The sequence below is a fragment of the Rhinichthys klamathensis genome, unplaced genomic scaffold (assembly GCF_029890125.1).
Source record: "Rhinichthys klamathensis goyatoka isolate OS25496 unplaced genomic scaffold, OSU_Roscu_1.1 h1tg000523l_1, whole genome shotgun sequence".
Classification (NCBI taxonomy): domain Eukaryota; kingdom Metazoa; phylum Chordata; class Actinopteri; order Cypriniformes; family Leuciscidae; genus Rhinichthys; species Rhinichthys klamathensis.
The window spans coordinates 536,724-549,389 of NW_026607002.1; the positions used below are offsets into that span (position 1 = coordinate 536,724).

Consider the following 12,666-nt stretch of genomic DNA (forward strand, 5'->3'; position numbering starts at 1 on the left):
GACAGATGCTCTTGAAAAACAAAATAAAAATGCAATATCACCATTATGTATTCAGCGAAAATTACTAAACCAAAACAAACAAATAAAGAGTTTCTTTTAGCTCAGGTTTAGCAAGAGTCCCTTTTTAGTGAAAACCTTCAGTTATTCCATGACCACACCGCCCCTCTATGGCTGGAGGTAAAAGTGATGGCCCATTTTAGAGATAGGGAGATTTAATGGTCCTTTACATTATGTTATGTTAAACATAACATGTTAAACGTTATGTTTTTTCCTTCCCCGTTGATGCTTCACACTCCAGTCCAGTTGATGGCGGTAATACACCATAAGTTGGCTTGTCAACCGCCATTATACGCCAGAAGAAGAAGAAGAATCAACAATAGAAGAAGACGTATGGTGCTCGCTCAGCCACAAGTAAAACATCTCGGTGAAATCTTCAGCTGGAGTCTAACGTGAGTTAGTTTTTATGTTGTACCAATTCATGCTCATTTATAATTTCCGGAAATTGTCCAGAAACGGTGCTTTTCTGGCTGTTCACAACATGTCGCGTCTAAAAATACGAGGAAAAAGACGGCTGGGCAGTTGAAACAAATTATCAGCTCTCCGATTCTGTCAATTGTATTACAAAATTCAAACAATAAATATACCGTTTTGGTTTCGCTGTAACGCCTCAGTTCAAGCAGCACGTGAACCGATTATCTCTTACTCTTTACTAACGTTAACGTTACTAGTAGTAAGTTAACTTAAATAAACACGAATCAACAATAGGTATGTTGAAGGATACAGTACAACTTACCAAAATGTATGTGCCACGTACATAATATTGATTAATCAGTATTTTTCAACCGCGGAATGAGGTCAATTAAACGAGAACAATAACGTTACATTTACCTCAGGAAAAGCCATTTGATGACCATAGCACGTAAAATTAGCTATAGAGGAGTATTTTGCTAAATATGTGCGTTTTATTACATATTTATTATAGTTTTACTTGGGCTATATTATTAAAATATACTAATGTTGTTATTATAATAAAAAATGCATTATATTGAATTTGAGTTCATATTTTAACATTTAATAATAATACCAGGGCTCTCTGTACGTTTACAGCATTAGGTGAGATTTAGTTTTTCTTGCGAAAAAATAACATGTAGGCCTATCTGTACCGTAATATTTGTCCAAATGAATCGATATTGAATCAAGATCGGAATCAAATCACAATAATTGATTTAAATTGAAGTTGTGAAATTTGTGTCAAGCTATAATAAAAAAATAGTAGCCTACCAGTAGAACTGCATGATTAATCGTTAAAAAATTGCGATCTCAAATCAAACACCCACGAGATCTCATTCCTAAGGGACTGTTCGTTTTTTATTTAAGGGGCCACCGGAGGAGATTTGAGATCTGTAGTCAAAAAAGACTTGACCCTCCCTTCGCCAGCAATAATTTTTTCTATGACCCTCCAAAATGATTGTGAAAAAAGGCATGACCCTCCCCGATAATTTATTGATTACTTTTGTACTGGTTTTGGCAAAGATGTTCAGATAACCATTCCACGATAAACGACTAAACTCCTGCTTTCTCATCTTGCGGCTGTAACGATAGACCAAACCTACAATTCGGTTCGTATCACGATTTTTGATTTGAAAAAAATAAAAATAATTTAAAAAAAAATCATGTTTTCGGTGCTGATGCCTTGGTGACGCGTTCATGTACGTAAAATGTAAGGGTGGCGCTGCCAATACAGTATCTTAAAGCTGCCACAAAGAACCGGCAAAAGTGATGATTATGAATAATTTCAAGGGGACATTTTAATTGTTTATTAATAAACAAGTCTTTGTCAGTGTGGCTGCAAATATAAAGGTGATGATGCTGACTCGCGATCTTCGCAGAATCGCAGTAGTGAACGCGCCAGAGAGAAATGCACATTTACGGATTACAGAAGCAGAGTCTGTAGTCTGTTTTCTTTCGTTTTGAATTATTCTGTTAAAAAGTAGACATGTCAAGCTTTCTATATATTTATCTGTAAAAGTTTTAAAGTCACTTTCAGAGCGGTCATGTCCGTAACGGAGAACTGTCACGTCAGTAAAAAAAAATTTCCCTCATAAATGCGAACACGAAAAAAATAAAAAGAATATTTTGTGTTATTAACAGTCTCAAACCAGGACAATTCGATGATTGTTGTGGTTATGTCTTATTTCGACATATGTGTGCTGCATGCAACAATGAAGATGTGCATTTGTAAATCCAGCTATATTTGCTTCTTATTAGGCTAATTCAATCCAGGTAATTGGTTGATGAAAAATTGATTAAAATTAAGATACAATTTATACAAAACGAAATTCACTTTAAAGAAAGGCTTTCTACAAAAAACACTTAATGAGGTGGTCAAAATCATGTCTGGCCATGTCTCCCGATATATTGCGTATAGGCTATACTTTTCATAATAAACAGAAAAAATACATTATAATAAATATGAAACTAAATGCGCTTATTACGGCTACAACACATAGGCTAGACTCTATTTGTACATATTGCTGCACATTCATTTAATTCAGAATTTTGCACACAAGTTGAAAGGCATTTGTTTGTGCATAGTAAAACATATCTGCAACATTTATCAAGTTCACTGATAATTGTGCGTGCATTTATTAATCAATATGATACTAAAATCATAATAAAGTAGTAGGGTTCCCGTTCAATAGTCCAAATTTGCGCGCTGCCATTTTCGTCTTTCTTCTGTGGATTTCTTCAGCTCCTGATTGGTCAAATTCAGATAGATCGACAAATCGGCTCATTCAACTGCACAGCGCACACACCTCACGAATTCAAGCCTACTTCTCCTGAACTTTTTAGACATGTTTAAAAATTATCGTGAGGTCGAGAGGTTCGGCTCGGCTCGTATCTTCCTAGCACACACGAGCCGCAACATGCGAGCACAACCGATTTCCACGCGATTTCTCCAGAGTGAAAAAAATCATCTGCGAGCTCGTAAAACAGCAAAAAATCGCACCGTGTAAGCCCGCCTTAAGGGAGTATGAATATATAAACAGACGTTTCAGTATTAAATGCATTTTCTGAGAATTTATATTTCAAGTTTTGACTGCAAATGTCACGTCCACAACGCTGGAATTGCCCAATTTTAAAGAATTTATCCTCAAGTTTTTTTTGGTGTAGGTCTACGTATTGTATTATGTTAACTTCAAATAATACGAATAGTAATTTAAAAATGTGGTAGCCCTATGCAGGCACGGCGCCAGGATTCCAGGTTTGGATGGGCCAGACCAATTGTGGGTGGGCCTTAAATTAAAAACGTTATCCAATCACTGTTTAACCTAATAAAAATTACTGACTAATATATCTGTAGGCTACCTAGGCTATACATAATATAGATTTTAATAGCTTGATGCTCTTTAAATATTTTGTTGCATTGTTAAAAAGTTTCGGTGCATGTGGAGTCAGGACGGACCTCGCGATCGCTCTCCTTGGTTCTGACCAAAAGAAGAGCGCTTTTGGAATCTCCATTACGCATCATAGCTGGGCTGCGTTTCCCGATAAAAGAAAAAGCGGTGTTCTTTATAAAAGAAGCACTTCAGAAATAGTTGAAATTGCATTTATTAGGACTCATGGGATATAGGCAGAGGCGCTGGCGCCCTCCTAGCAACGGCGCTGGTCGCGCTAGCTGCGATAGTCGCACTATATCGGGTGGCAGAGACGAAGATGTGCTAGGTGATGTGGATCTCAGCTCTCCTTCATCTCCTGGTTGCAGCGATGACTCAGAGACTGTACGTGCGCGTTTAAGGTAGGCCTAACAACGACTGTTGCAACATTGTCCTTTACTGGAAATTATTTTCACACTTTCACAAGCTAATGATAAGCGCTGAAATATTTCTGGAGACATGGAGTGGGTAAAACATTATTTTGACCACTTGAGTTTTGTTTTGTAGAAAGACATTTTTTAAAAAGATTTTCGTTTTGTATAAATTGTATCTTAATTTTGATCAATGTTTTATCAACCAAATGCCTGTATTTAATAAATAAGAAGCAAATATATAGCAGACAATGTAATAAGGCCCCGGCACGATCACTTGCATTGCACGACAACTGGAGCATGTTTCCGCCACAGAGTGAAAAATAAAACATGTAATTGCGATTTTTTTAATCTCACAATTCTGACTTTTTATCTCAGAATTACGTGATATAAAGTGGCAATCGCAGGTTAGCTATAAAGTTAAAATTGTCTGATATAGGCCTAAAGTCGCAACTGTATGTTATTAAGTCAAAATTGCGTGATATAAAGTGCGAGAAATATAGCTTGAAATTCTGACTTTTTTTCACAGAATTGCATGTTTATATCTCGCAATTCTGACTTTATAATACGCAATTGGGAGATATAAAGGCAGAATTGCATGATATAAAGTCGCAATTGCGTGTTACAAAGTCAGAATTGAATTGTGAGATATAAACTATTCTGGGGTAAAAAGAAAAAAGAAAAAAAAGAAGCAATTGCGACTTTATTTCACGCAATTCTGACTTTATAACACGCAATCGCGGCTTTATTTCACGCAATTCTGAGAAATAAAGTCAGAATTGTGAGATGTAAACTCATTGTGAAACTCGAGATACATCTCACATTGTGAGATGTAAACTCACAATTGTGAGATAAAGTCGCAATTATCTTTTAAAATGTTTTATATGGCGGAAACAAGCTTCCATATAGCCTAGGCTATATATAGCCTGCCCTTTTTAAGTAGCCTAATTAAATTAATATAAAGGGGCGATTGCCCACTAATGGACAAATGAACAACTAGTCGACTAGGGGAAAAAAAATAGTCGGAGGCCTTATTCCACATATCTTCGAAGTTCGAACCAGCAGGCCACTGGGTTGACTGCGAGACCGAGAGAGCTGTAGCTACATGGAAAGAAATATGCACCAAACAAGCCACTTTGAAATTTAGCTGTTTTGATGAATACAAAAGTTGGATGACCCTCCCCTATAGACTAAAAAAAGTTGGATGACCCTCCCCTCAACAAAGAATAAAAATACATGACCCTCCCCTATTTTCCTCCGGTGGCCCTTTCCATAAATTCCGAACGGTCCCTAAATGACAACGATTCTCCTGTGTCTATTAAACCTTTACAAAACTGTTTCCCCTAGGATTTTTTTTCAGGGGAGGGGGGGAGGGGGGAGGGGGAGGGTGTGTGTGTGTGTGTGTGTGTGTGAAACTGCTAGTATTGCAGAGCGGGCGTGTTACGGATACGTGGTGTAAATTTTTTAGCAATCAAAAAGAGTGTCTAATTAATTGAAATAATGTATTATGAATCATTAAACTTATACAACATTTAAAAAAATATATATGAAAAAAATTTCACACTAACTCTGTGTTGTGTTTTTCTGGTAATAAAATGAAGACATAAAACACAAATTTTATCATTTATCATCAATTTTAATCATATGAAATTAAATAAACTTTTTGTCAAATAACGTGCTGCACAATGAGCATTTTTACTGTTACAATTAAAACATGAATTATTCCTTAAATTCAGTTTTGATGATAATTTATTTGGATTAGTGTTAGTATTATTACATTGGGACATATCTAAATTCTACTGTACAACGGTAATATATTTCTGTCAAGTTAAACCGAACTTTTATTTTGACGGGTTGCCGTGAAGACCTTTTGAGTTTCTGTGTGTTTATGTCATGATGATAGTTTTTCTCAAATGAAGCGGTTAAATGATCACGAAGTGACTTTCGGAGTGGATCTAGAGCCTGGAGAGGAAGTTCATGCATTTGTGTCTTCATATAGGGAAAAAAACAGCGCAAGCGTCACACGTGCTTCAGTGTGTGTGTGTGTGTGTGTGTGTGGTAAATGAAACTACGCGTCGGCGGCATCATTCATTCACACAGAACAAGCAGGATTCGTATTTAAATTGTCTTTGTGGTTTAATATCCACACACACTTGTCTACATCGCGATTTGATTTCAAGTGTACTGAACTGCTTTCTATTTATTCCTCAAAAGATGTACAAATTCCGCGTAAATTCCTTTTTTATGACTGGATTTCGTCAGCATTTTAGGGGGGGCGGGGGGTCGTTTTGGGGGGGCGGGCCGCCCCCCTAAAACAATGGTAGGGGAAACACTGCAAAATCAGAACCAGAGAAAGCAGTTGTCATGTATAGGTATGAAACAGCTTTACAAACAGTCTTTTCAACCACACAGTGTCAGGAACTACTGGGATAAAAGTTTATAGTTTGATATAAACACTGATGTCCACGGAAGCGATCAAAATAGAGTAAATCCCCTATTGAGAATAACATGGTGCTTCAAATAACGATTGTATCAAGTACGTCATTAAGCCGCCAGATGGTGAAAAGTGACTGTTAAAAAAAGTATTTGTTATTGAATCATTCATTCAATTGATTTGTTAAAAAAAAAGCTAATTCATCCAGTAAATAAAACGAAAAAACAAGCGTGTGAGTACTGCCACTGTTTGAAAGTGCAAAAGACGTGACGTGAATGCTGAGACAGCTTTAAAATATTGTTCAACATTTTAAGGCAGTAAGATCATGATCTATGCTAAGGACACAAAAGGCACTGAATCCCAGGAATGACACACTACACAACAGTTTAAATGTATGTTTTCTGTCAGCTGTATCAGGCGAAAGTGTAAACAAGGGGCTAGTCTAGTATGCAAAAATGTTAAGCATCTGTTAAATGACCACACAGCTATTGACATGTTAAAATACTGGGGAATATTCCCATCTTCCCACAGGAGAAGCAGCAAGCAGGAGGAATTACTCCAGGAGAAACTACTGACATACTATTGTAAAGATGGAGATTAAGGAAGAACCCTGCAGAATAAAAGATGAAGATATAGAGGAACACATAGGTTGGTGTCCATTCTTGATACTTCATTAAAGGTCCCCTGACATGGGGTTATTTTATTATTTTATAATGTTTCCTGGGTTTCCCTTATAATGTTAGTATGTTTTTTAGATCAAAAATAGTCATAATTTAGAAATAAAATGCATTTTTCCTAGCCTGATTTTAGCCTCTGATTTGAACGCTCTGTTTGAAGGGGCGTGTCTGCTGTGGGATTCAGTGTAACCGCGGCCACTGCTGTGATTGGCTGACATGCTTGCATATGAAATAGCTACATATTACATGTGAAACTCTCTCGAATACTTTTGCTACAGCTATTATGTTTTTACTATTACAGCTATCGAGATTAACGAATCGTGAGATGTTTTTAAAGTATTTAGATCTATTCCCATTAGGGCTGGGCGATAAAACGATAACGATAATTATCGCGATATAATTTCTCGATAAAACGATATCAAGAGGTCGATAAATGTTCGATAATGTTTATGCGCCAAAAGCGGAACGAAACTCATTTGAACCGCGCGCCACACGGAGCATTTATCCGCTCGGCTCAAAGTCCAAACGGCACAACGGCAGCGCGCGCGAGCACACTAGAGCAGACAGACGCGTTTACTCTCTGATCGGCCTCGCTCACGAGATCCAGTGAGAAGCGCTTGAGTTCAGCGAAGAACACAAATGTCCAGTTTAAACCAGTTTAAAGGCAGATGAAACACCGCTGACAAAAAGGAGAAACACAGCACGCAACGATACAGTCTGAATCTGAATTGATACTGAATCCATTTAGCCTACCATGGATTTACTGTAACGTTAGCGTAATATTAACTGCACCATGAAATGTGGGATATACATATTAGGGGTCAACCGATATGTGATTTTCAGGGCCGATGCCGATACCGATTATTACAGGTCAAATAGACCGATAACCGATATTTTGAACCGATATATATATATATATATATATATATATATATATATATATATATTATAGCTATGTCTGGTGTAAAACTGTAAATTAATGTCAAAATTAAGAATAACAAAGGGTTTTGACAAATACTTTCTTTAAATGATTTTAAACATATCTTTGAATCTGAGAACTGTTATTAATAATAATAATAATAATAATAATAATAACAACTTGTAAAAAGTGCAGGGAGCACCCAGCAGCATTCTGTAAACATTTTGTAAAACTTAAAGACTCTATTTTAATTTTTAAATAAAATTTTAGTAATCAAAAAGCATTTCTAATTAATTAAAATCAAACTTATTCAATTTATTTACAGTTTAACAAAAATTTAATTTTTAGGGCCTTGTGAAAAACCGAACTTTTATTTTGACGGGTTGCCGTGGAGATCTTTGAGTTTCTGTGTGTTTATGATATGTCGATAACTTTTCTCAGTTGAAGCATTAAAAAGCTCATGAAGTGACTAAGCGGCTCTGGAGATGATGTTTATGCAATCATGTCCTCATATAATGATGCAGCTGAGGCTGAAAACAGTGCAAGCGTCACGCATGCTCCAGTGTGTGTGTGTGTGTGGTGCGTCTCTGCGCCATTCATTTAACGTTAGAGACACCCAGGATTCATATTTAAATAGTCTTTTTGCGGTTTGATTTGTACTGACCTGCTTTTTATTAATTCATCAAAAAGTTGACAAATTCCGTGATATTCCGCTTTATACAGTAAATTCCGTTTTTATGACTGGATTCCGCGACTCCGTCTGTTCTGCATTGCGGAAATCACAGGGCTCTATTATATTGAGGTATTTTGCAACTTCAGTGTAGTAATCTATTGCTTCTTCAGCAAAGTCTGCTGCTGCCTTAACTTTGAGAGACAACTGAAGCGTGATCAGTGAAGCAGCTCTAGTCAGCGAGTGCTCTCTCGGTGTGAGAGTGCAACACTTTCAGTGCCTCAGCTTTCCGCGCTGATTGGCCGGACTCGTGACTCCCAACAAATCAGATGTGCGGGGACATTAGTCTAGTCTACAGAGTGGTGAGTTCCGACAAAGGTGGCTGCGTCAGAGCCAAATATAGCGCATTTCAAAATAAAATTATTTTATCGGCAAATCGGTTTTGAAAATGGCCGATACCGATAACCATAAAAATGCTTAATATTGGCGCCGATAATCGGCCAGGCCGATAATCGGTCGACCCCTAATACATATTGAATTGTATAATAGTATTAATGTAGACAATGTATTAAATGACTAATGGAATATAATTACATTATTTAATAATGTATTTAACTGTTAGGCTACTGTTTTTCATACAAATACCATAGAAACCATAAAGTTACATTTTGCCATGATAGTGAGGTGCTAAGTTATAGGCTATGCCTGGTTTTATCTGTGCTTATCATGATCTAAATGCATGATACTGGATGACCAATGGTTAATTTTAATAAAACTCAAACAGTCAGAATATTACATTTTACCAAATAAAAATGTAGTCGTTACATTTAAAAAACAACAACAACAGATGTTACTGTTTTTGTTAATGAATTTAAATTTAACAGTAGTATTAGCTTGAGTTAGGATGCAGATTCACTGTCAACTCACTGTCAAATATGCATTTCGAGACAAAACATGTAATTTGAATATTGCAGCCTGCACTGCAAACTGTGCTGAAGAAATATTTTTCTATTAAGATATTTATTTTGTTAAGGAAAAATGACAAATGTTTGAATGTTCTACCTCATATTTGTGAAATGTTCACCTGTTTGGCAAGTGTTTGTCATGATATGTTCTGACAATAAAGAGTAGTTTAAAACCACAATTAACACTCTGGTTTATACAACTTTCACTTAGGAGCAAAAATCTGTCTTTAAACTTGAAAGAAATAAAGATTTGACATTTATCGTGATAATTATCGATATCGACTGATATAAAAAAAATATCGTGATAATTTTTTTTGGCCATATCGCCCAGCCCTAATTCCCATCACATAAAATGTTGCCGTGATGAGCATTGAGCAGCAGATGACAGTCTGTTGATCGAGAGAATGAAGATCTTATCATTGCAACGCAGTTTCTGCACTCTCTCTAATGCTTTCACCAATGCAAACCCGATGATGTAAATACAGTAAGAGCTTCGTTGTGCAGTGTAACGTGCGTCATTGATTTCATAACGAGTTGTCCAGATAAACTCGCGCTGTGTGGAAAGATTGTTCTTTGATCGCTTTCTGTATAATTTGCTCAGAATTTAAATAAGATTATTTTCATCCTACTAAAAGAAACGATGTGAAGTTGATATTTTAGTCACTGGCTTGACTTACTGATGCATAAACAGTATCGAACGATTTTGAGAGAAAGATTACCTGTCTGAACTTCAACAATTAGGCTACACATCAGAAATTGTTGCTTGGTAGCTCGATCGATTTATTTTCAGACGTTCATCGAGTTGAGGAAACACGAAACAGTCGTCGGTGAAATGTTTGGACCATGCAAAACTTTGGGAAGTTGTGTCGGCGCATTTCCAGAGAAAATAAAATTAACCCATTGTTTCTTCAGAGGCTCGGATGAAGGAACTAAAAAATACTTTTGTGTTCATTTGTACATCCGATCACTGATCAACTGCCATGCTTCGCTCGTTTGCAAGCCATGATATCTCTCGAGGAAAAACTCAAATCTCAAAGCTATTTCTCTAGGAAAAACTAAAATCGCGCCGGCGCGTTCGTACTTCCTGTTCCTAGCTCGTTTTCTCATGGGCGAGCCAAATTCTCCGGGCGGGCAAAGCAGAGAAAGGGGAGGTAACCTTTCCTCCTTATGACGTCATAACGAGGAGATTCAAGATCAGCGCGTCTGAGCTGCAGAGAAGAGAAAAATAGCCAAAGCTCGGTTTACACCGACTGAAAATTCTAGACACGAGGGGACCAAATACAGGCTAGGGGAACTAGCCTAATATTAATGTTAAAAAACCTCAGAAAGTGAAAATTTCATGTCAGGGGACCTTTAATAACTGCTATTAAACTATGGATTACTTTTATTTCAATCTTGAATTGTCTAATGTAATATGTTCATTTAAGGTCTGATGGAACAACGTGAAGTGGAGGAGAAAATCCATCAATTTCAGAAACCTCAACAAAACACTCAAAAGATGGAGTTTAAGGAAGAGCCCTGCAGAATAAAAGATGAAGATACAGAGGAACAAATAGGTTGGTGTCCATTCTTGATTCTTCATTAATAACTGCTATTAAACTAGGGAGAACTTTTATTTCAATCTTGAATTGTCTAATGTAATATGTTCATTTTAGGTCTGATGGAACCAATTGAAGTGGAGAAGAAACACCATCAGTTTCAGAAAGTGAAGAAGAGGAAGAAACTTCAAAGAAGAGGAGAGAAATGTTCTTGCACCTGCTCTCAGTGTGGAAAGAGCTTCAAAACTAAACCAGGCTTGAAGACGCACATGATAATCCACACCGGAGAGAAACCCTTCACATGCCATCAGTGTGGAAAGAGCTTCCCATGGGCATGTAATCTCAAAAGTCACATGCTGATTCACTCAGGAAAAAGATCATTCGGCTGTGATCAGTGTGACAAGACATTTGTTTTGGCAGAGCACTTGAAAAGACACATGAAAATTCATGCAGATGTGGAGCCTCATGTGTGTTCTGTTTGTGGAAAGAGTTTTTCACTGCTCGAATTTTTAAAACAGCATGAGATTATTCATACTGGTGTGAAACCTTATGTGTGCTTGGACTGTGGGAAGAAGTTTACTAGATCCAATGACTTAAAAACACACCAGAGGATTCATACTGGAGAAAAACCGTACACGTGCTCACACTGTGGACAGAGTTTCGCTCAGTCAGGTGACATGAAAGCTCATGAGAGAATTCATACTGGAGAGAAACCACACAAGTGCTCACACTGTGGAAAGAGTTTCACTCGGTCAGGAACCTTGAAAGATCATGAGAAAATTCATACTGGAGAGAAACTGCACAAGTGCTCACACTGTGGAAAGAGTTTCACTCGGTCGGGAACCTTGAAAGATCACGAGAGAGTTCATACCGGAGAGAAACCGTACAAGTGCTCACACTGTGGACAGAGTTTCTCTATGTCAGGAACCTTGAAAGATCATGAGAGAATTCATACCGGAGAGAGACCGTACAAGTGCTCTTCATGTGGGAAGAGTTTCACCACATTATCACATCAACGGACTCATGAGAAAAAGCATTGTCCAAAGTTACCAAAGTGAGCAAAGTTCACATTCACAAGTAAATAATTTGATATTCATGAACCCCCCTAGACTTGTACACTGTTAAACATTGTCATATGCAAGTTATATGTAGGGGTCGCTATGTAAACTGGTTGACTGGGACGTAGAGGTTAATAAGAGAAGACTGTACTTAGCTGGTACGTATGGGGGGATGAATCCCTGCATTTGAGTTGTAACTATAACAACTATAACAGCTTCAACTCTTCTGGGAAGGCTTTCCACAAGGTTTAGGAGTGTGTTTATGGGAATTTTTGACCATTCTTCTAGAAGCGCATTTGTGAGCTCAGGCACTCATGTTGGACGAGAAGGTCTGGCTCGCAGTCTCGCTCTAATTAATCCCAAAGCTGTTCTATCGGGTTGAGGTCAGGACTCTGTGCAGGACAGTCAAGTTCCTCGACACCAAACTCGCTCATCCATGTCTTCATGGACCTTGCTTTGTGCACTGGTGCGCAGTCATGTTGGAACAGGAACATCCTGAAACTGTTCCCACAAAGTTGGGATCATGAAATTGTCCAAAATGTCTTGGTATGCTGAAGCATTAAGAGTTCCTAACTAAGAGGCCAAGCCCAACCCCTG

The 12,666-nt window shown here is 37.5% G+C and overlaps 1 protein-coding gene across 3 annotated transcripts in view; it reads left to right on the top strand.

Moving 5' to 3' along the window:
- Positions 1-408: 408 nt before the first annotated feature.
- Positions 409-12,666, top strand: part of LOC130073050 (zinc finger protein 239-like) — an 84,538-nt gene continuing 72,280 nt past the window's right edge. Inside the window, exons 1-4 of one of the 3 annotated variants that reach the window (XM_056238460.1) lie at positions 409-449; positions 6,774-6,890; positions 10,901-11,029; positions 11,129-12,111. In XM_056238460.1, the coding sequence (XP_056094435.1) occupies positions 6,833-6,890; positions 10,901-11,029; positions 11,129-12,069 (1,128 nt within the window). In that variant the 5' untranslated portion in view covers positions 409-449; positions 6,774-6,832 and the 3' untranslated portion in view covers positions 12,070-12,111. Of the gene's footprint in view, positions 450-6,773; positions 6,891-10,900; positions 11,030-11,128; positions 12,112-12,666 lie in introns of those variants that run through there. The other 2 variants (XM_056238461.1, XM_056238456.1) reach the window with 2 other exon arrangements.